A 22,448-nucleotide genomic window follows, 5' to 3' on the forward strand; every position below is an offset into this window, starting at 1 on the left:
TAGCAAATTTGAAAGACCAGAAATCGTACAATGTCTGCTGTCAGGCCACAATGGAATTAAAGTAGACATCAAAAACAGAAAGGTAGATGAAAAATCTCAAAATATATGCGGATTAAAGAACACTTTTAAATAATACAGTGGTCAAAAAACAAATATCAACAGAAATTTTAAAATATTTTGAACTAAATAAAAATGAAAATACAATTTATTAAAATTTGTGAAATGCAGCAAAAACAGTGCTTAAAGAGATATTTATAGCGTTAAATGTGTATATGAGAAGACAACAAAAAACCAAAATTAATTTAAGCTTCCACTTTAGGAAATAAGAAAAAGGAGAACAAATTAAATCCAGAATAAGTAAAAAAAAGAAATAATAAAAATAAAGCAGAAATTAATAAAATTGAAAACAAGAAATCAATAGAGAGCAATGAAACTAAAAGCTGTTTTTTTGAAAAGATCAATAAAATTGACAAGTCTCTAGCCAGATGAACTAAGGAAATAGGAGAGATTACACAAGTTAATAATATCAGAAATGAAAGAAAGGACATCACTACAAATGTCATGTTCATTAAGAGGATAATAAAGGAGACCAGCCTGGCCAACATCTTTACTAAACCCCATCTTTACTAAAAATACAAAAATTAGCCGGGCGTGGTGGTGTGTGCCTGTAATCCCAGCTACTCGGGAGCCAAGGCAGGAGAATAGCTTGAACCCAGGAGGGGGAGGTTGCAGGGAGCCAAGATCGTGCCATCGCACTCCAGCCTGGGGGACAAGAGCGAGACTTCATCTCAATATAGAAAAAGAAGAAGAAGAAGATAGTAAAGGAATACTCTGAACAACTCTGTGCTCAACTCAAATATTTGATAGCCTATGTGAAATGGACTAATTTCTTGAAAGACACAATCTGACAAACTGAAGCCATCATCAAGGTTAAGATTTGTATTAAATATGACCCTTAAAAATGTAACACTTTTCCTATTGGTTTCTCATCACAACCTTTGAAAACTAATAGATTTTAGATTTTTACTTAATTTTAATACTTTGATATAATGCCTCTGCAAGTTTTATATGTGGACCCTATTTCCAAGGCTCCTCTCAATGTTACTATACCACAGAACAAACCTTCCTAAAGCATTGTTCAGATAATGTCAAAAATCTTTACTGATTTGTCATTGTTTTGTTTTACTACTTCTTAGTTTTGTTTATAGTCAAGGTTTTAATTTTAATACTGTGATTTAATACCTCTGCAATAGTTTCATAAGTGGACTCTATTTCCAAGGCTCCTCTCAACGTTACTCTACTACAAAAGAAACCTTCCTAACGCATTGTTCAGATAATGTCAAAAATCTTTACTGATTTTTTGTTGTTTTGTTTAACTACTTCTTGGTTTTGTTTATAGTCAAGGTTGTAATTTTAATACTGTGATTTAATACCTCTGCAATAGTTTCATAAGCGAATTCTATTTCCAAGGCTCCTCTCAACTTTACCACAAAACAAACCTTCCTAAAAGTATTATTCAGATAATGTCAAAAATCTTTACTGATTTGTTGTTTTGTTTAACTACTTCTTGGTTGTGTTTATAGTTAAGGTTGTAGAGGGGAAATTGTAATAGGATGTCTATTGAGGCTTTTCCTGTTTACCGGGAATTAGTGACTAGGGCCCATGCCACAATTAACAACAAAATAGCTACATATTTCCATATTCTAATGATATCTGCTAAAAAGTCGCCAAATGTTGGAGTGAGTCCAGACTCTGCATATACTTGCTACAACCACCTAAAGGACTGGAACCTCGAAGTTAAATACGGAATTTTTTACCTCTCCTCATTTCCTGTCTCCATCCCCCAAGAGATGACCCAGAGGAAAGACAGGGAAGAGCAACTAAGAAGTAAACTAAGACTTGTTTCCCACTTCTATTGACTCTTTACAGCCACTGATCTAGCCAGTGATAAGGAACTCGAAAACTTTCAAACAAATAGGAAATTACAGTTTTAAACCGACCTGGATGTTTAGTAATCAAAATTAACCACAGGGTTTTTAAAATTTGTTAAAGATATTAAGGTATTGTTTTCAGTTACCCAAACCAGAAACCTAAAAAGAAAAGCCTCCCCCTTTCTCTTTTGCCTCCTCTATCTGAAGGGTCACTAAATTCCTAGGTAATTCTATCATCTAAATAATAATTCTCCTCATTGCTTCCTTTTTTCCATACTGCCACTGACGTAATTTAGGTTCCTGTTATCTCTTACTTGACCTATACTTACTGATCTCCATTCCTCTAGAGTCAAAACCCTCTCATTCATCATCCACATTGCCAGATAATCGTTTTAGCATGTAACTCTCATTATTTCACTTCTGCACTATTCAAAGTTCTTTGATGACTCCCTGTAACCTCTAAAACCAAAATCCAAAATTGTTCATCTAGAATATGTCTATCTAGTGATAGGGTCCCATCCTATATAGCAGCTCCTGCTCACACTTTACACTTCAACAATACCGTACTTGAATTGTAGTTTTTCCAAGCTGTATTCACTCAAGCCCGTGGTCTTCTGCGCGATTTTCTGTATTTAGAATGCTCTCTCTTAACATGGGGTAAAGCCTATCACTTAAATCTCATCTCAAGTAGCTTCTCTTCTCTAAATCCTTTCCTGTCTTCAAGGTGCCCTAGGTTTTCTTTTTACAGATTCCTGTAGTATTTCAGATATACTGCCATTAAAGAGCAATTATCATAGCATATTATAACTACTAACACATTTGACTCAGCACTAGGCTGTAACTTCTTTGAAGAGCAGTAACTCTTTTCACTTTCATATTCTCAGTGTCTAGCCTGGTGCCTGATGTGTAGCAGCTGCTGGATGCATGTTTGCTGAATGCATACATAATGGAAGCTAAAATGTTGAACATATTTTCATATTAATTGAAAAGTGCTATATATTATGATGTTCTTTGATTATTCTTACACAGGTGAAAATGAACAACTAAAAATAAGTGCTGGTCTTATAAAAGAGAAGCTAAAGTCTCATGAACAGGTGAGTTTATGTATCATTCTATTCAGTCAAGTCCCTATGGAGATTTATCTTTTCAAATTAGGAAAAAAAAAAGAGGTTTTTAAATTAATAAACACAGCCAAATGTTTGTGGGGGTGTGTGTGTGTGAGATATACGTATATATGCCAATATCTTTAGTAAATGACAATTTGTTTTCAAAGCAAGTTTTAAGAGTTTTTTTTTTACAAAATATAATGTACTAACAAATAACTTGCATTACTTTTTCTTTCTACCAAAAAGAGATGCAGTTATTTTGCTACATATTTTTCAATTATGTTAATACAGTTTTTACTCTAGTAAACTCTATTTGTTACTACTTGTGAACTTTCTTACCATAATGTAAATGAATCCATACTCTTTATGATTTGGGTAATCATTACACCATTCCAAAACAGGGAGCATTTCATGTGGATCACAAATTATTTCTCTCCCAGGAGCCACCATACCCTCTGCTACTTTTCTTTATCTCCTGTAGGAACAGTGTAGTGACAGCAGTTGTAGAACACATGAACAGTGTCTAAAAAGCATAAAAGATGCTAAATAAATGTCAGTTCCCTCTGCTCTTTGAGAGGTTCATTATGCTAACTTCCTCATCTCTCAAGAGCTAATATGTCAAATTCTAGCAGACAAAAGATCCTCAAAACTCAAGTTGAATCTATAGGAGCCTTCAGCTTGAAGAATCTTCTCTAAATTCAGTCTGGTTCCTCATCTGAGGACCCTCTGAAGAAACCTGCCCAGAACTTCTGGTTAATCCTGTACAGTAATAAGTAGCATTGTGGCTATGCTCTTAGAAAATTTAGCTTTTCATCACCAATTTTGAGATGGTTTTTAAGTATTTCTGAAATTAATCCTACCCTTTCTTCCCCTTTCTTTTCCTTTTTCCCTTTATTCTTTCCTAATCCCTTTCATATATTGACTCTAGATTTCAAAAATAGATGGTAAAGTCAGATTGTAATTGGGGTGGGGAACCGGGGGAGAAAATTTGACCTACTTTCCTTTCTAAAACTTCAAGCACTACGATACTGCTTTGTCGAGAATACTATAGGAGTGTTCACAGGGGAAGAAATTAAAGAGAAAAACCACAACCCAAGAGTCTGAATTTCTTACTCAGGGGCTGCCCAAAGCAAACTATGACAATGCAGATTTGCTAATTCAAAACCTCTGAACACATCTAAAATTCATGGAGAAAACTCCCCAGGAACAAACTCAGGAGGTACCCAATAGCAGTATTTGTGAGAGTAGAAGGATTTTGCAACTTGTATAGAGAGAATCATTGTTTTTTATATCAAGAGTGAAACCAGAGGCTATTCCTTGGAATTTAAAGTTCCCAGAAAGCATATGAAGACAACCAATTGTAACCTACTGAGGATTAGCCTCTTTAGAAAAATGAAAAGATTACATTTTTTAGGAATGGCACGGGCTAAAATGGAAGAGAAGATCTAGTGAGATAGAGCTTGGCTCAATCCAGATAGAATAGTCTTCATGCCTGGAGGCTGAAATGCAAATCCTGGGTCTCACCGAATTAACTGGAAGCATTCCACTTTCCTGGTGACATCTTCCTGTGGCAAAAATCAGTGGAGAATAGAAAGGTACATAGGTTTGTCTCTTGTGGTTTCTCAGAGCAGCAACAGCTTAGTGCACACAGTTGTCAGAAGTAGTTTATAAAAGGTGCTCTGTAGTTGCCCATTTAGAAATCTAGCTACATAGAAAATGGCAATTTGTGGGATTGCCCGCTGGGTTCACCTGCCCAGTTTTAATCAGAGCCGAGAAGTTAAATAGCTTTGTCCATTCCTACAAGTTGCCTGGCAGGATAAGTAGAACAAACAGGAATCCAGACAAAATCTCTTGAACTGAGATAGTATGGAGGAATGTATGCCAATTTTTAATTGTAGGCATATAAGCCAGTGTGTCTTGACCTGTTTTAAATTTTTTAACCTCCTCAATACCATGAAATATCTATTAAAAGCTATGAATCCTCACTGAGAAAAATGCACACACACACACACACACACAAATAAATATGTGTATAATTTTACATTAAATTTTGGAAGTTGATCAAAAGCCTATTCACTGGGTCTAGGTTAACAGTTCTGACCTAAATAATTCTTATTGGCACTCCCATTCATTCAAGAAATATACATCAAGATATATGTGTGTGCACATATATACATGTATTTACACACAAGGAGTTGGGACTACAATGGTGAGTCCCAGCTCTTAAGTATTAGAGGCTTTTATTGACCTCTTGCCTTTATTATTGCCTTTTTATTACTATCATACTTAACTTTTATTCTTCCTGCTTTCCTTTTCTCTTGCCTACATTTTAAGCCTCTGAATAATTTCTTCTTGTAGGACCATACCCCTGGTAAAGTTGTAAAATTTATCTTCACAATTGTAAAATAACTGTCTTCCATCACCACTCTGAATGCTCCTCTCCCTGTTCTTAGCACAATAAATCACCCCATCCTTCAACAACCTAAGAAGCTAATCTCAGGCAGCTGTCAAGCACTTTGCAAATCCCAAACTCATCTTTCTCTCTATGCCTCCTCATAAAGCATACACTTACCATGGGTAATGCTTAATCTTGCTCTGGGAATTAGGAATATTTATATAATTTTTGGAAACAGAAGTTCAGCTTGCATTCAAAGAGACTCCCATTATAGTAAGCTTGCTAGCTATTGAACAGTGCCTTTTGTTGGCTCTAATGTATAGTTTTGGCTTATATTGAACATACCTTAATTCTGTAGTGGCATTTATTCATAAAATTAAATATTTTGAGCATCCTTAATATTCTAAACCCTGGTGATGAGTATCCAGAAAGCAAAGATAAAAAAAGACATTGTTTCTATAATATCTTTATCTTGTCTCCTTGGATCAGAAATTGATCTTTCTTATGGAATTCATGAAGCAGAGAGTAGGGTGGTGGTTAGGCTGTGGTGGAGGCAGCAATTGGGGAGATGTTGGTGAAAGGATAAAAAATTTTAGTTGGAAAGGAGGAATAGAATCAGGAGAGCTATTGTACAATTTGGTGATTGTTATCAATAACTATGTATCATATACTTCAAAATTGCTAAGAGAGTAGTTTTTGAATGTTCTCTCCACAAAAAAGTGATATGGATATACCTCACATATTTAACATATATTTAACATATCCATAATATAGATATGTTAATTGGCTTGAGTTAGGCATTCCACAATGTATACATATATTAAAACATCATGTTGTACATCATAAATATATATAATTTTTAATTTTCAAATTAAAAATTTAAATTTTTTTTTTGAGAGAGAGTCTCGCTCTGTCCCCCAGGCTGGAGTGCAGTGGTGCCATCTTGGCTCACTGCAAGCTTCAGGGCCTCCCAGGTTCACGCCATTCTCCTGCCTCAGCCTCCCGAGTAGCTGGGACTACAGGTGCCCACCACCACGCCCAGCTAATTTTTTTTGTATTTTTAGTAGAGACGGGGTTTCACTGTGTTAGCCAGGATGGTCTCGATCTCCTGACCTCGTGATCTGCCTGCCTTAGCCTCCCAAAGTGCTAGGATTACAAGCATGAGCCACCACGCCGGGCCAAAAATTTAAATTAAAAAATAAATACTTTACACATACAAAAAATAAAATAAAATGGGTCTATCTCAAAGCTGATTATTCAAACAATGAAAAATATTTTTCCTTGTGGATATGATAACTTTTAATTATTAGAATGGTGAAGTTGTTCATTTATATTACATATAGTATCTTTTTAAAAAGTAATATAAATGGAGAATTTTTAAAGTATTTAAAAAGTAATATGAATGGAAAATTTCACCTTTCTAGGAATCAGAAGTTATATACACATACTTAAATTTTAAAAATTAATATATATTTTAATCTTTAGGAATATAAGAATAATATTGCCAAACTTGTAAGTGAAATGAAAATCAAAGAGGAGGGATATAAGAAAGAAATAAGCAAACTTTATCAGGACATGCAGAAAAAAGGTAAGTTTAAAATAAACTTGCTTTTTTGTTATAGATTCAAGGGATATAATGTGCAGGTTTGTTACATAGGTATCTTGTTTAATGCTGGTGTTTGGGCTTCTAGTGAACTCATCAATTATATAGTGAACATAACTCGTGGTAGATCATTTTTCAACCCTCACCCCTCCCACCCTCCCTTCTTTCGCAGTTCCCAGTGTCTATGGTTTCTATCTTTATGTCAATGAGTACTCGTTGTTTAGCTCCCACTTATAAGTGAGTACATGCAATATTTGACTTTCCATTTCTCAGTTAGTTCACTTAGAATGATGCCCTCCAGCTCCAACCATGTTGGCAAATAACTCAGTTTTATTCTCTTTTACGGCTGCATAGTATTTCATGGTGTATATATACCACATTTTCTTTATCCAATCCATCATTGATGTGCACTTAGGTTAATTCCATGACTTTGCTATTGTGAATAGAACTGTGATAAACATGCAAGTACAAGTGTCTTTTTGATAAAACAATTTATTTTCCTTTGGGTAGATACCCAATAGTAGGATTACTGGGTTGAATAGTAATTCTATTTTTAGTTATTTGAGAAATCTTTGTAATGTTTTCCATAGGGGTGAAACTAATTTACATTCCCATTAACAGTGCATTATTGTTCCCTTTACTCCACATCCCTGACAACATCTGTTTTTTTTTGACTTTTTAGTAATAGTCATTTTGACTGGTTTGAGAAGGTATCTTATTGTGGTTTTAACTTGCATTTATCTGATAATTAGTAATGTTGAACATTTTTTCATATGCTTGTCAGCTGTGTGTATGTCTTCTTTTGAGAAGTGTCTGTTCAAGTCCTCTTTGCCGACTTTGTAATGGGGTTGTTTTTGTCTTGTTGATTTGTTTAACTTTTTTGTAGATTCTGGATATTAGTCCTTTGGTGGATATATGGCTTGCAAATATTTTCTCCCATTCTGTAGGTTGTCTGTTTATGCTGTTGATTGTTTCTTTTGCTGTACAGAAACTCTTTAAATCTGATTTGTCTATTTTTGTTTTTGATGCATTTGCCTTTGAGGTCTTAGTCATAAATTCTTTGCCTAGGCCAATGTCCAGAAGAGTTTTTCCTATGTTTTCTTTTAGGATTTTTATAGTTTAAGGTCTTACACTTAAGTCTTTAATCAATCTTGAGTTAATTTTTGTGTATGGTAAGGGATGGAGGTCCAGTTTAATTCTTTTTCATATGGCTAACCAGTTTTCCCAGCACTGTTTGTTATAATAAATAGGGAATCTTTTCCTCATTGTTTATTTTTGTAGAATTTTTGAACATTAGTTTGTTGCAGGTGTGTGGCTTTATTTCTGGGTTCTTTATTCTGTTTTACAGATCTATGTTTCCATTTTTGTACTAGTACCATGCTGTTTTGGCTATTATAGCCTTGTAGAATAGTTTGAAGTAGGGTAATGTGATGCCTCCAGCTTTGTTCTTTTTGCTTAGAATTACTTTGGCTATTCAGGCTGTGTTTTGGTTCCATATAAATTTTAAAGCTGCTTTTTCTAATTCTGTGAAAACTTACATTGTTAATTTGATAGGAATTGAATATGTAGATTGCTTTGGGTAGTATAGTCATTTTGATGATATTGATTCTTCCTATCCATGAGCATGGAATGCTTTTTCATTTGTTTGTGTCATCTATGATTTCTATTATCAAACTGTTTTGTTCTCCTTGTAGAGGTTTTTCATCTTCTTTGTTAAATGTATTTCCAGGTAATTTTGTGTGTGTATGGTAATTGTTAATGGAATTGAGTTCTTGATTTGGTTCTCAGCTTAAGTGTTGTTGGTTTATAAGAATGCCATGGTTTTGATGCATTCATTTTGTATCCTGAAACTTTACTAAAGTCATTTGTCAGGTCTAGGAGGAATCTTTAGGGTTTTCTAGGTGTAGAATCTTTTAGGTGAATCTTTAGGGTTTTCTAGATATAGAATCATATTATCAGCAAACAGATATAATTGGACTTCCCCTTTTCCAATTTGGATGGCTACTATTTATTTCTCTTTCCTGATTGCTCTAGCTACAGACTTTCAGTACTATGTTGAATAGGGGTGGTGACAATGGACATCCTTGTTTTGCTCCAATTCTTAGGGGACATGCTTTCAACTTTTCCCCATTCAGTATGACGTTGGCTATGGGTTTGTCATGTATGGCTCTTGTTATTTTGAGGTATGTTCCTTCAATGCCTATTTTTTAGGGTTTTTATTATAAAGGGTGTTGGATTTTACCAAATGCTTTTTCTGCATATACTGAAATGATAATATAGTTTTTTGTTTTTAATTCTGTTTGTGTAGCAAATCACATTTATTGACTTGCATATATTGAACCATCCTTGCATCCCTGAAATAAGGCCATTTGATCCTGTTGAATTATCTTTTTGATGTGTTACTGGATTCTGTTTTGTTGGAAATTTTTGAATCTATGTTTATCAGGGATATTGGCCTGTTGTTTTATTTTTTATTGGGTCCTTGCCAGATTTTGGTATCAGCATGATACTGGTTTCATAGCATGAGTTAGACAGGCCTCCCTCCTCCTCAGTTTTTTGGAATAGTTTCAGTAATATTGGTACCAACTCTTCTTTGTACAACTGGTAGAATTTGGCTGGCCTGTAAATACTCTGGTCCTGGGATTTTGTTGTTGTTGTTGTTGGTATATTTTTTATTATTTATTCAATTTTATAACACATTAATGGCCTGTTCAGAATTTCAGTTTCTTCCTGGTTCAATCTCTGGAGGTTCTATGTTTCCAGGAATTTTTCCATTTGCTCTAGATTTTCTAGTTTGTGCACATAGAAATGTTCATAGTAGTCACTGAAGATCTTTTGTATTTCTGTGGTATTAGTTGTAATGTCAACTTTATCATTTCTGATTGTGCTTATTTGGAAACTTCTGTTTCTCTCTGTTTTTCTTGGTTAATCTAGCAAGTGATCTATCACTTTTGTTTGTCCTTTCAAAAAACCCAGTTTTTGTCTCATTGATCCTTTGTATGGTTTTTTGGAGTTTTGTTTTCATCTCATTTTCATTTAGTTCTCCTCTCATCTTTGTTATTTCTTTTCTTCTGCTACCTTTGAGTTTGGTTTGTTCTTGTTTTTCTGGCTCATTTAGGTGCAACATTAGGTTGTTAATATTACATCTGTCTTCCTTAGGTAGGCATTTAGTGCTATAAACTTTTCTCCTAATACTACTTTTTCTGTATCCTAGAGGTTTTGGTATGTTATGACTGCATTTTCTTTTGTTTCAAAGTAAGTTTTTATTTCTGTTTTTTTATTGTTGTTTTTTACCCAAAAGTCAACCAGGAGCAAGTTGTTTGGTTTCTATGTATTTGTTCCTTTTGGTATGGATTTCTAATTTCATTCCATTATGGTCCACATATACGTTTGATATAATTTTATTTAAAAAATTATTGAGACTTGTTTTATAATCAAGCATATGGTCAATTTTAGACAATGTTCTATGCACAGATGAGAAAAAAATGTATATTCTGCAGTTGTTGAGTAGAATGTTCTGTAGATGTCTATTAAGTTCATTTGGTCAAAAGTCCAATTAAAGTCCAGAGTTTCTTTATTATTTTTCAGCCTCCATAAGCCAGTAGACTGGTCTCCCAGCTTTTAAATTATTCCTTCTGCTTGGTCTAGTCTGTTGCTAAAACTCTCAACTATATTTTAAAATTCCTTTAGTGAATTTTTTAATTCCAGAAGTTTTTGTTTTGTTTTGCTTTTTAAAATGTACCTACCTCCTCTTTTATATCCTGAATCATTTTCCTGGTTTCTCTGTGTTGGTTTTCAACTTTCTCTTGGATCTCTTTGAGTTGCCTTGCAATCCATATTTTGAATTCTTTATCTGTCAATGGGGCATTGACAATCCCGCTACTATTGTATAGCTGTCTATCTATTTTCTTAGGTTTAATAATATTCGTTTTATATATCTGGGTGTTCCAGTGTTGCGCACAGTTAAATCTGCTTGTTAAATCTTCTTGTTGAATTGAACACTTTATCATTATATAATAGTAGTGAGGTAATTATATCTTGCTGAATTGAAGCCTTTATCATTATATAATACCCTTCTTTGTCTTTTTTACTGTTGTTGGTTTAAAGTCTGTTTTAATTGATACAAGAATATCAACCCCTGTTCTTTTTCATTTTCTATTTGCATGGTAGATCTTTCGTCACCCCTTTACTTTGAACCTATGATGTCATTACACATAGGATGGGTCTCCTGAAGTCAGTAGATGGTTGAATCTTGTTTTATTAACCCAATTTGCCAATCTGTGTATTTTAAGTGGAACATTTAGGCTGTTTATTATTAATATTTATATGTGACGTTTTGTTCCCATTAGAGTGTTGTTAGTGAGCTTTATAGTCTCAGTTGTTTGTTTTATAAGATCTGTGAACTTTGTACTTTTGCATGCTTTTATGGTAGCAAGTATTGTCCTTTTCTTTCCATGTTTAAAACTCCTTTGAGCATTTCTTGTAGGTCTGGTCTGGTGATGATGAATTCCTTTAGCACTTACTTATTTGGAAAACACTTTATTTCTCCTTCCTTGTTTGGTGGATATAAAATTCTTGGATGGCATTTTTTTTTCTTTAAGAAGGCTAAAAAGAGGACCTCAGTTTCTTCTGGCTTGTAAGGCTTCTGTAAGAAGTCTGCCATATAATCATTAGACTATTTAAGGTCAATGCCAAAAAAAAAAACCCCTCAAAGGCAGCTAGAGAAAATAGCCAAATAAATTACCTATAAATGAAATGTAATCAGGCTAACATAGCGGACTTCTTACAGAAGCCTCACAAACCAGAAGAGACTGAGGTCCTCTTTTTAGCCTTCTGAACTCAAACTCACGACCTCAGGTAAACTGCCTGCCTTGGCCTCCCAAAGTGCTGGGATTACAGGCATGAGCCACCGCACCTGGTCCTTCATCTGTATGTCTCTGGGATAGTAACTGTCCAAATATTTTTGCCATTTGCTTGTTGAATTGTTTGACTTCTTTTTATTGAATTCTTAGTGTTCTTTATATTTTTTTGGATATAAATCCTTTATCAAATATCCATTTGCAAGTCTATGGATTGTCTTTTCATTTTCTTAACAGTATTAAAGAACATAAATTAATAACTTTGATGAAGTCCAGTTTATAACTTTTGCCTTTATTGTTTGTGCTTTTTGTTGCTTTCCAAGAAGTTGCGCCTACATGGTCCTGTAGCTTCCCATGGACCTGCTGGCTCCCCGTACTTGCCAAAGTCAGAGCAGCTTGTGGGGTATATTTGCAGGGGATTTGGTGGTATGTTGATGCAAAGACAGAGAACCCTTGGGCAGCAGCAGTGGCCCACGACAGATACACAGCCAGTACAGCACCCACCATCTCAGTTCAGGCCTGAGGCATACGCCGGCATGCCTGCATGAGCTAGCCACCTGGTTTTCTTTCCTCAGGAAGTTCCTAAATGACCACCAACAGTATTGCCCAGTGTCACAAGGGCAGAGGACCTCCTTAGTATTTTGGCAGTCAGCACATTGTTGCAGGAGTGAGGAAAGCCAAGAAGCACCCTCACTTACCCTTTCTGCAGGGCTCTGAGTTCCTTTGGTGTTGATCTCTGCTAGACTCTTGCTGCCTTCGTTTTCTGCACTTTGGCTTTTTCCTGTGGGCTCTCTGACAGGTCCTGGCTCTCTTCCCTCAGTTTTCCTTTCAGAACATGTCCATTCACAAGTAACTTTGATCTCTTTGAGAAGAACTAGCATCCAACATTCCTAGGCAGCCAAGTTGGCCAGGGTGGTCTCGAACTCCCAACCTCAAGTAATCCACCTGCCTTGGCCTCCCAAAGTGCTGAGATTACAGTCATGAGCCACTGCACCTAGCACCTTGATGCATTTTAATTTGGGTTTTGTACCTTCCTATATATTTATGTATGTAAATACAACATTTCTAAATTTGGTTCCTAGTATTTACACTTAATGTTATCTAATGTGAAACAGTTTGTATTCTTATAAAATTAAAATTAGTATTAAAAGTATAATTAATAATTTTTATGTATATGTAAAGCATATTGAATATAATTTCACTAATGAAATTTTCCTCCTTCAGTAAAGCAGATCTCATAAGCCTATGTTGAGGGTTAATCGGTTTTATATGGTTGTTGAAAACCTTCCTTAATGAGCCTATCTTTATGCACATCATATGCAGCAATTAACTTAAAATGGGTAATAAGTTACATGTAAAACCTACATCTGTAAAATTACCAGAAGAAAGCATAAGAGATTATCTTTGTGATCTTGAGTTAGGCACAACTTCTTGGAAAGCAACAAAAAGCACCAACAATAAAGGCAAAAGTTATAAATTGGACTTCGTCAAAGTTATTAATTTATGTTCTTTAATACTGTTAAGAAAATGAAAAGACAATCCATAGACTTGCAAATGGATATTTGATAAAGGATTTATATCCAAAAATATATAAAGAACACTAAGAATTCAATAAGAAGAAGTCAAACAACTCAACAAGGAAATGGCAAAAATATTTGGACAGTTACTATCCCAGAGACATACAGATGAAGAGCCAAGCACGGTGGCTCACACCTGTAATCCCAGCACTTTGGGAGGCCAAGGCGGGCAGATTACCTGAGGTAGGGAGTTCGAGTTCAGAGACATACAGATGAAAAATAAGCCATGAAAAGATACTCAACATAATTAGTAGGTAGGGAAATGCAGATTAAAACCTCACACCTTTTAGAACAGGTAAAATCTTAAAAATTATCAATGCCATGTTGATAATGCCAAATGGAGCAACTGGAACTCTGAAACATTATTACTGGGACTATAAAATGGTACAGCCACTTTAAAAATAGTTTGGCAGTTTTTTAAAAATGCAATGAGTTAATTTGGGTCCTCTGTGAAACAGATGCCAAGACAGGATTAGACATTTGAGAAGTTTACTGGGGAAAACATTTGTGAGGGTAAATGGGAAGGGAACCAGGAGAGACTAGGTAAGCTGTCAGTCTGCAATACAGGTTTAACCTCTGTGAAGAAGAGAAGAAAAGAAGGAATCTTGGGCAGGGAAAGTGTTAGATTGTAACATATTTCTAAGAAAGTTTCAACAAAGTTGAGCCAAATTTGCCCATAAAATAAGTTCTGCAACTTTCAGGAATAAGCTTGCCTTCGTAGCCCTATCAAGCTCAGTCATTGACTAGGAGTAGCTCTTGAGAAGTATGACCTCAGCATAAACATGGTCATGAAAACAGAGAGTCAATTATGCTCTCCAAGATTGGAGATCTGATAGGTGCATTTTCATGGCTACAACACTCCACCTACTGTACTACACAGAGTTACTTCTCTACATGAGTTCATGTAGCAACCCTTCTGTGGTTCTTGTTGGCCTCTCTTCCTAAAGGGATACCTAGAAGTATTATTTAAGTGTTCTTCCTAGTGACCTGACCATATATTTAGCCAATGGGTTCCAGATCCCAAAATTGGTTCAGGTCTGGAGACTGAGAAAAGGATGATAATTTTTTAATTGAGGCATGTACCCTAAGCCTTGTGTTCTTCCATTTTTGATTTTTTTAAATTGTAGTACCTGTTAAGCAGAATTGGCTATCCATCTATTAACTGTCTCTACAACTATCTGCACATCAAGTCTTTTGGCTGCTCTCCAGCCTTCCTGGTAATTTGGTAATTGTGGCCTCCTGCCTTTTGGCAGTTAAGCACTATCATCTGGCTTTTATTACTTTGTGGTGGAGAGGCATGCCATCCCCATGGATATTAATGCACCTAGCTCTATGGCAACTTATTTTACTGTCAACCCTGGCTTGCAAAGGAAACTGACCACTGAATTTTTTGTGATACTTTTTTACCCCTCACCAGCACATTTCTGGTGGCCTTGGCTAATAATGTGTCTTCTGGGCCCTCCTGAAGAACATAATCCTTTTGTAGGTTGTCTTACCTCATGTAATATATTCCTACTAGCATGCCAACTTTCTACAGCCTCCTTACTTTCTACAGCTCCGATATTTTCACTTCACTCAGCTTTGGTCATTGCTTTCTTTAGAGGTTTAAGGCCACTCTAGCAGAGCATTTGCCCCATCTCCTAGGGCCCTTGCTAGGATATTACATCTGTTGTCCCTGAAGAGATGCTGAGTCAGTGAATTCTTGCTTACCTAGTCTTACTTTCTATCTTCTTTGATCCAGCAGCCTCAAAATCTGTTCTCAGGGGTACTCACATAGCTCTTCCCAGTACAACCTAGATAATTCTTGCAGATACTTTTAGATATAATCGCTTTTCTCCCTTATCTCCTAGCCAAGTTATGGTGCATCTTGACCCTAGTTATTGGCCTAACAGCCAAAAGAGGAGATCAAGGCAGCTTCTGAGAGGAGCCTCTGCATCCTTCACCACAGGGGAATTGCTAGCTTTTACTAGGAAAGAGTGGGCCACCTCTTCAGACTCCAAGGGATTAGGGAAATCTTTAGAGCTAGCATCCTCAGAGGCATCCATCCATGTGTTTCCATTCTATTTTTCAGGATCTCAGGTCTTTCCAACCAGGGTCCAAATTTTATCATAGTAGACCTGCTTTGGCTAAGCATTTAAACATCTCTGGAGTTCTTCAAATCTATTAGATTTTCTGTTGCTTAGCTGTGTTTGATGTTCCATTACCAGAGGTAAGAGCATGTTTGTAAGCTACCAAAGAGATCTCTCACTCTCACATTTATTCTTTAATTCTGTAACTTTTTGCTAACAGCCCTCAATTTCTCAGTATCCTTTAGTAGAATGTCAATTTAATTTAGCAGTAACCAGATAACTCTACTGCGTTTGTAGGCATTATTTCCATCCATATTTCAAATGTCTTAATGATAACTAATGTCTTGCAAGGCATTCCCCACCACCAGGACATTTTTCCAGATTACTTCTGGTGAAATCTGTAGTAATTATAACACCATTGTATACTAGGAACTACCAGTACTCCACATACCACTAAGGATGGCCTCTTCATTGCCCAGAAAGCGGTAAGTGAGCCAATCTTAGAACCCCATCATACCTGTTTCCTTGTGCTAGTTCAGGTCCTTAAAGAAGGAAACACCAAGATAGGATTAGACATCTCCCAGAATTGGCCCACAGTAGTATTCCTTCCATACCCTGTCATTGACTAGTTGCAACCATAGAAGCATGGCCTCAGCTTAAATGCAGTAATGGATTTTAGAGTGCAGGAGCTGGGGCAAGTGATCAGTTAGGATTCCTGAGATCTGAGAGGCTCATTGTCATGGCTGCCACATAACACACCATCTGACCCAGCATTCGCACTCCTGGGTATTTACCCAAGAGGAATGAAAGCATATGTCTACACAAAGACCTGTTTGTGAATGTTTACAACAACCTTATTCATCATGGCCCAAACCTGGAATCGAGCAAATCCATTAACATAAATAAACAAATCATGGTACATCCATGTAATGGAGATTACTCAGCAATAAAAAGCAACAAACTGCTGATGCATTCAACAATACAATCACTTCAGAAGCAATATGCTAAATCAAAGAAGCCAGACACAAAAGTCCACATACTATATAATTCTGTTTATACAACATTCTTGAAAACGAAAATTATGGTGACAAAAATCAGATCAATGTTTGCCAGTATTTGAGCAAAAGGATAGATTATAAAGGGGCACAAGGGCTCCTTTTGAAGTGATAGAAAAATTTTACCTGATTGTGGTGATGTTTAGATTCTTGTATATGGTCCTCGAAACTCCTCAAACTGTACACCTCAAAAGAGATTTTGCTATACATGAATTATGCTGCAGTAAATCTGACTTTAAAAATACAAAAAACCTAAGCAAGCTCTGTTATAAACATTTTTAAAAGGAAATAAATATAAATTCATTTATGATCCAGATAATGGCATTATCAGATATATAACTTACACTGACTCTGATTAATATAATCAAAGAAATAAAGAACTTGGGGAATTTTTTTTTTTTTTTTTTTTTTTGGAGACACAGTCTCACTCTGTCACCCAGGCTGGAGTGCAGTGTTGCCATCTCGGCTCACTGAAACCTCCACCTCCCAGGTTCAAGCAATTCTTCTGCGTCAGCCTCCTGAGTAGCTGGGCCCACAGGCACGCGTCACCATCCCTGGCTAATTTTTGTATTTTTAGTAGAGACAGGGTTTCACCATGTTGGTCAGGCTGGTCTCGAACTCCTGACCTCAGGTGATCCACCTGCCTTGGCCTCCCAAAGTGCTGGGATTACAGGTGTGAGCCACCAAGCTCAGCTGAACTTGGGGAATTTTTATGGAGAACTGAAAATTGTACTAGAGAAGTAGATGGAAATGTAAGTGCTAAAAACATAGTAGGTAAAAATAAAGTTTCACTGTATGGGTTTAATAGCCAATTAGATACACTGGAGATAGAATTAGTAAGCTGGAGAACAGGTTAGAAGAAAATATCTACTCTGAGACAGGGAGAAGCAAGAAAATGGCATATACAGAAAAGAGCATGTGAGATATAGGAACTGGTAGGAAAGTCTATGAAAGGCTGTTGTCTCTCATCTAGTGTTGGGCCTAAAGTTGCTGCAATCAGAAAGGCCTGCAGGTAAAAAGAAAAGTTGGATGTCAAATGGAAATACTGAAAACAAACTGGAATTTGCATCTTTCTTATACCTCCTTCAACCTTAATGACATGACGACCTGCAGGAAAAGATGGTGCCCTACGCCATTGAGCTTCAAGGACACCTGGCCTGAGACTTCTAGCAGCTAAAAAAGAAATCTGATGGGAGCTTAAGAAGCTGTGGAACCAAATGTTTTTCCTTATCACTGAGATGATCCATTGATAAGTGACAACTTGTATAAATTGCAGCGTTCCCTGGGGCTCTACATTGACCCTCAAAAAATAATAGCTGCCGATTTGGTGAGCCAGAAGGCCAGCAACACCATGTGTGAACTGAAACACTGCCCAGCATCCTATACTAAACATCAGAGAAAATTAGTTCTTGCTGTACTTCCATCTTCCAAATCTTGTGGAGATTTCTCTTATGGCTAACTCCACCTTAGAACATATAGACAAGGGAATTCTGGAAAACATAGCTCTAATTTAGCTAAGTTAACATAGTACAAAAACACCAAAGACAAAAGGGGGAATAAATGGAGTTAAAATGTTTTTAAGGTTAGTATCATGTCCATAAAGTGATAAAAGTACTAATTTTATTAAATTCTAATAAGTCAAGTATGCATGCTATAAACTCTAAGGTAACCACTAAAGGAAGAATAAAAGAATATTTATCAAGCTAATGATTATCAATCTAATAGAGGAGGAAGAAAAGGAAGTAAAAATAGTTATTCTGTCTAAATGAAGATAAGAAAAGAGAGAGAAATGAACATAAAATGTAAAAGCCAACAAATAACAAGCTAGTCGATTTAAACCCAAATATATTACTAAATGCATTAAGTTAAATTTGAATGAGTTTCCAGTTAAAAGGCAAAGATTGCCAGATTGAATAAGTATTAAAAATCTGCTACTATGCTGCTTTCAATATACCTAAAATACAAAGCTATAGGAAGATTTAAAATAAAAGATGGAAAAGGATATAACATGCAAATAGTAGCCAACATGAAGCTGGCATAGCTATACTAATATTGGACAAAGTATACTTTAAAGCAAGAAGCAGTTCTAGAGCAAAAGATGGATATTTTATGATGTAAAGTGTTTGGTTTACCAGGGAAATAAAACAACAATTCTAAATGTATATGCATCAAATAAAATTCGCAGAACTAGTAAGTGACAGACAAATCCACAATCATAATGAGAGATTTTAATTCACCTTTTAGTGGTAGAAAAGTACATACAAATATGAAAAATTAGTAATGATATAGAAAATTTAAGCAACAAAATAAACAACTGATACTAATTGGCATAAATGATATACCCAATAAGTGCAGAATACGTGTTATTTTCAAGTATTCATGGAACATTTAAGAAAGTTAACCATATCATAAATGAAAAAGTAAATTTCAACCTATTTCAAAGGTTTAAATCATACAGAGTAGGATCTACAAATTTATTATCTAAATATCTATATCAGAAAGCTAGGAAGCCCTTCATTTGTGGGGCTTGTAGATTGTCTCCTTTCTCGTTAAAAATCAAAGATTTTCTTGAGCCTCTCATCCTAGATGTCATGGTGTCATTAACAGGAATAAGAAAGTTGGGAGAAGAAGAAATTTGATAAAGCATAAAGACATGATGTGAACATGAGAATGGCCTGATCATATGGAATAGTAGAGCAGGGGCTTCATGTAGCTCTAGAGTCATCCAGTAGTTTTAGCCCTTCATACCTGGAAACTCAGGCTTTGTGTCCCTCTTCAACCACTGTATCTCCCATTTATTTTCCAGGCCTTTGATGTTTAATAGTTTAAATTACCTTATTCATTCAAAAATATTTGGCAAGTGACCTCTGTGTCTCAAACATTATTCAGGGTCTTGTAAAAAACATAGAAAAGCTATTCTATACATACACCATTTCTAAAATATGTTTCATTAATAAAATTTACTCTTTTAGGAATGATTTAAAACACTAAAGAAATACAAACATAATATTTTTGAAATTTTTAACAAATGAATTTTATTTATTTCATTTTATTCAGTTGAATTAAATGAAGAAAAGCACAAAGAACTAATAGAGAAAAAGGAGATGGAAATTTCAGAGTTAAATGCAAAGCTAAGAAGTCAAGAAAAAGAAAAACAAAATGAAATAATCAAGCTACAACTAGAAGTAAGTGTTTAAGAGTCTGCTAAACTTGAGGACACATCCCTTAGTCTAAACTGTACTTTGATTGTTTTTCATCACAGTGAGATACATTTTAGGATTAGAAGCAATTCTGTGAGAGGGCTTCACACATGCTCATTCTCCACCAAATGATTGCAGTAATCACATACCGTACAACTGTCATCTGCATTGCCTTTCAGCACTTGACCTGAAAGTGGACCCTTGAGTTGTTCAAAAGGTCCTGGTTTTTAGGGAGGATATTGCTTCCTCTGAGAACTTTTCTTCTCAGTATTTCCCACTTGACACCCAACTTTTCCTTTTAACTGCAGGCCTTTCTGACTGCAGCAACTTTAGGCCCAACACTAGGTGAGAGACAACAGCCTTTCATAGACTTTACTACCAGTTCCTATGTCTCATATGCTCTTTTCTGTATATGTCATTTTCTTGTTTTTCCCTGTCTCAGGGTAGACATCTTCTTCTAACCTATTCTCCAGCTTACTAATTCTACCTTTAGTGTATCTAATTGGCTATTAAACTAATACAGTGAAACTTTATTTTAGCTATTGTATTTTTAGCACTCACATTTCCCTGCCTGAAAACTCAAGGATTATCTGCATTTTATGGTAAATTCTATGCAGGTTTCATAATTTCTACCATTCCACAATGGAAAGAATGTTTCTAACGCTTCACATTTATTCTCATCCCAGCAGAAATTTGTCAAACCCCAGTAACCAACTAGAAATTTGTTTTATTTCTCATAAAAAAGACAAATTTCTTCCTAATAACTTTCTGGAAGAATATATATCCTGGGGGCAAACAAACCAAATTCCTACAATATTTTTTTTAAAGGGACTTCTAACAGGGCATCTCAAAGGCTGAGGCTCTAACTCTTTGCTCAAAAGTCTTAAGTAGGCGGGGTGCGGTGGCTCACACCTATAATCCCAGCACTTTGGCAGGCCGAGGCGAGCGGATCACCTGAAGTCAGGAGTTCGAGACCAACCTGGCCAACGTGGTGAAACTCGCCTGTACTAAAAAAAATACAAAAATTAACTGGGCGTGATGGCAGACGCCTGTTATCCCAGCTACTCAGGAGGCTGAGGCAGGAGAATCACTTGAACCCGGGAGGCAGACTTAGCAGTGAGCCGAGATTGTGCCACTGCACTCCAGCCTGGGCAACAGAATGAAAAAAACAAAATAAATAAACAAACAGTCTTGAGTAGTTCATTTAACCAGATATCACAATCTCAAATGTACTTTGACAAAATATTTGTCCTTTAAATTTTTTCTAGACTCTGTCAATCTACCCTTCCATCATTCTTCCGTTGCTTCCCCCCACCCCAACTTTCATTTTACCTTGTAAGAATTCACAAGTCTTAATTAAAATCACATACTACTCATATTCCTGAAACTTTGGAATCCCCAGGGTACTTGGTGAGTTACCATGAGTAATCACTGGGCAGAAAGAGGACTGATGTTGACTTTAGATGCCCTTTGCTGCTGGTGCTGCTGCTGCTGCCATCTGACCAAGTGTACCACAAACCACGGGAAAGGCTGAATGGCCAAGTGAAATTAATAGGCCATGTTTCAAGATCTACTACCAACTTCTAATCCTCCTCTGTTTGGAATTTGCATTTTGTTTGCCATTTGGGCCTTATCACTGGTCTATTATTTGACTGGTATACACAGCTCCTTGTTATTTGTTTTCATTGTACCTAACCATTTCTCTCCTCAAACCAGAGCATAATCTCAGAGTTTATTCTTAGTCCTCAGAGAGGCTATGTTAATTAAATCTGAAGAGAAAAGTTTTATAATGGAATATTGTGCAAAAACAAAAAAAAATTGGCCTGTAAGAATGGCCTATGAGAACTTTTTTAACCTGATTCAGTTTAATTCAAACCAGCAAGGGTTCAAACTATATCGACAAGATCGTATTCAAATTCTACTGTTCGGCCTCAAAGTTCCTACAGAAAGCTACGTGAGGTTTTCTCCCATGACTGTTTGTTACATTTTCTTTATAATACACTCATTTTAATGTAAAAATATTTTTACCTATATTTAAGTTAAACTAGATTCTATACCCTGTCTGCACTATAGAATCACGTGATGTTTTGAGAAAAAGATGATGCTAGCTGCACACCAGAATCTCTAAAGTAGTGCCCAGGCATTTGGTACTTTAAAAAAAAAAGAAAAAAAAAAACCTCTCCAGGTAATTTTACCATGCAATCAGGGTTAATCTTGTTTTTCTGTTCTTTGCTCTTTCTGAAAAATTATTTCTTAAAGAAAGATTTTTCTATTGTCTACATTGTAATTTACACCTGAATTACAGATTACATGTCAAAGGATAACATAGATTATAATTATAGAAACAATTGTTTCTAATTGTCTAGAGTTTCAATAACTTTCTTTTTCAATTTGATTCAGTTTGATGCCAAACTAGCAAGAGTTCAGACTAAATCAAAATCGTATCAGGATTCTACTGTTTTGCCACAAAGTATCTACAGAAGGGTATGTGAGTTTTCCTCTCAGTATTTGTTGCTTAGGAAAACTTTCTGAGCATGTTTCTATAAAAATCATCTAATTCTTATTAACAATATAAGGTATTTTTTAAAATACCAATTTATAGCAGAAGTGCATTTCTTGTTATTTTGTTGTTCCTTGTACTAAATTTTATTAT

General features: G+C 35.7%; 1 protein-coding gene across 2 annotated transcripts in view; it reads left to right on the plus strand.

Annotated features, from left to right (window-relative positions):
• The window catches only part of CCDC152 (coiled-coil domain containing 152), a 42,929-nt gene that overhangs the window by 20,206 nt on the left and 275 nt on the right, over window positions 1–22,448 (plus strand). For both annotated transcript variants that reach the window (XM_002815528.6, XM_024247376.3), the window contains 4 exons: window positions 2,961–3,025; window positions 6,918–7,020; window positions 19,653–19,780; window positions 22,196–22,279. In XM_002815528.6, the coding sequence (XP_002815574.3) occupies window positions 2,961–3,025; window positions 6,918–7,020; window positions 19,653–19,780; window positions 22,196–22,279 (380 nt within the window). The remainder of the gene's footprint in view (window positions 1–2,960; window positions 3,026–6,917; window positions 7,021–19,652; window positions 19,781–22,195; window positions 22,280–22,448) is intronic.

This window comes from Pongo abelii, chromosome 4, assembly GCF_028885655.2.
Source record: "Pongo abelii isolate AG06213 chromosome 4, NHGRI_mPonAbe1-v2.0_pri, whole genome shotgun sequence".
In the NCBI taxonomy this organism is placed as follows: Eukaryota; Metazoa; Chordata; class Mammalia; order Primates; family Hominidae; genus Pongo; species Pongo abelii.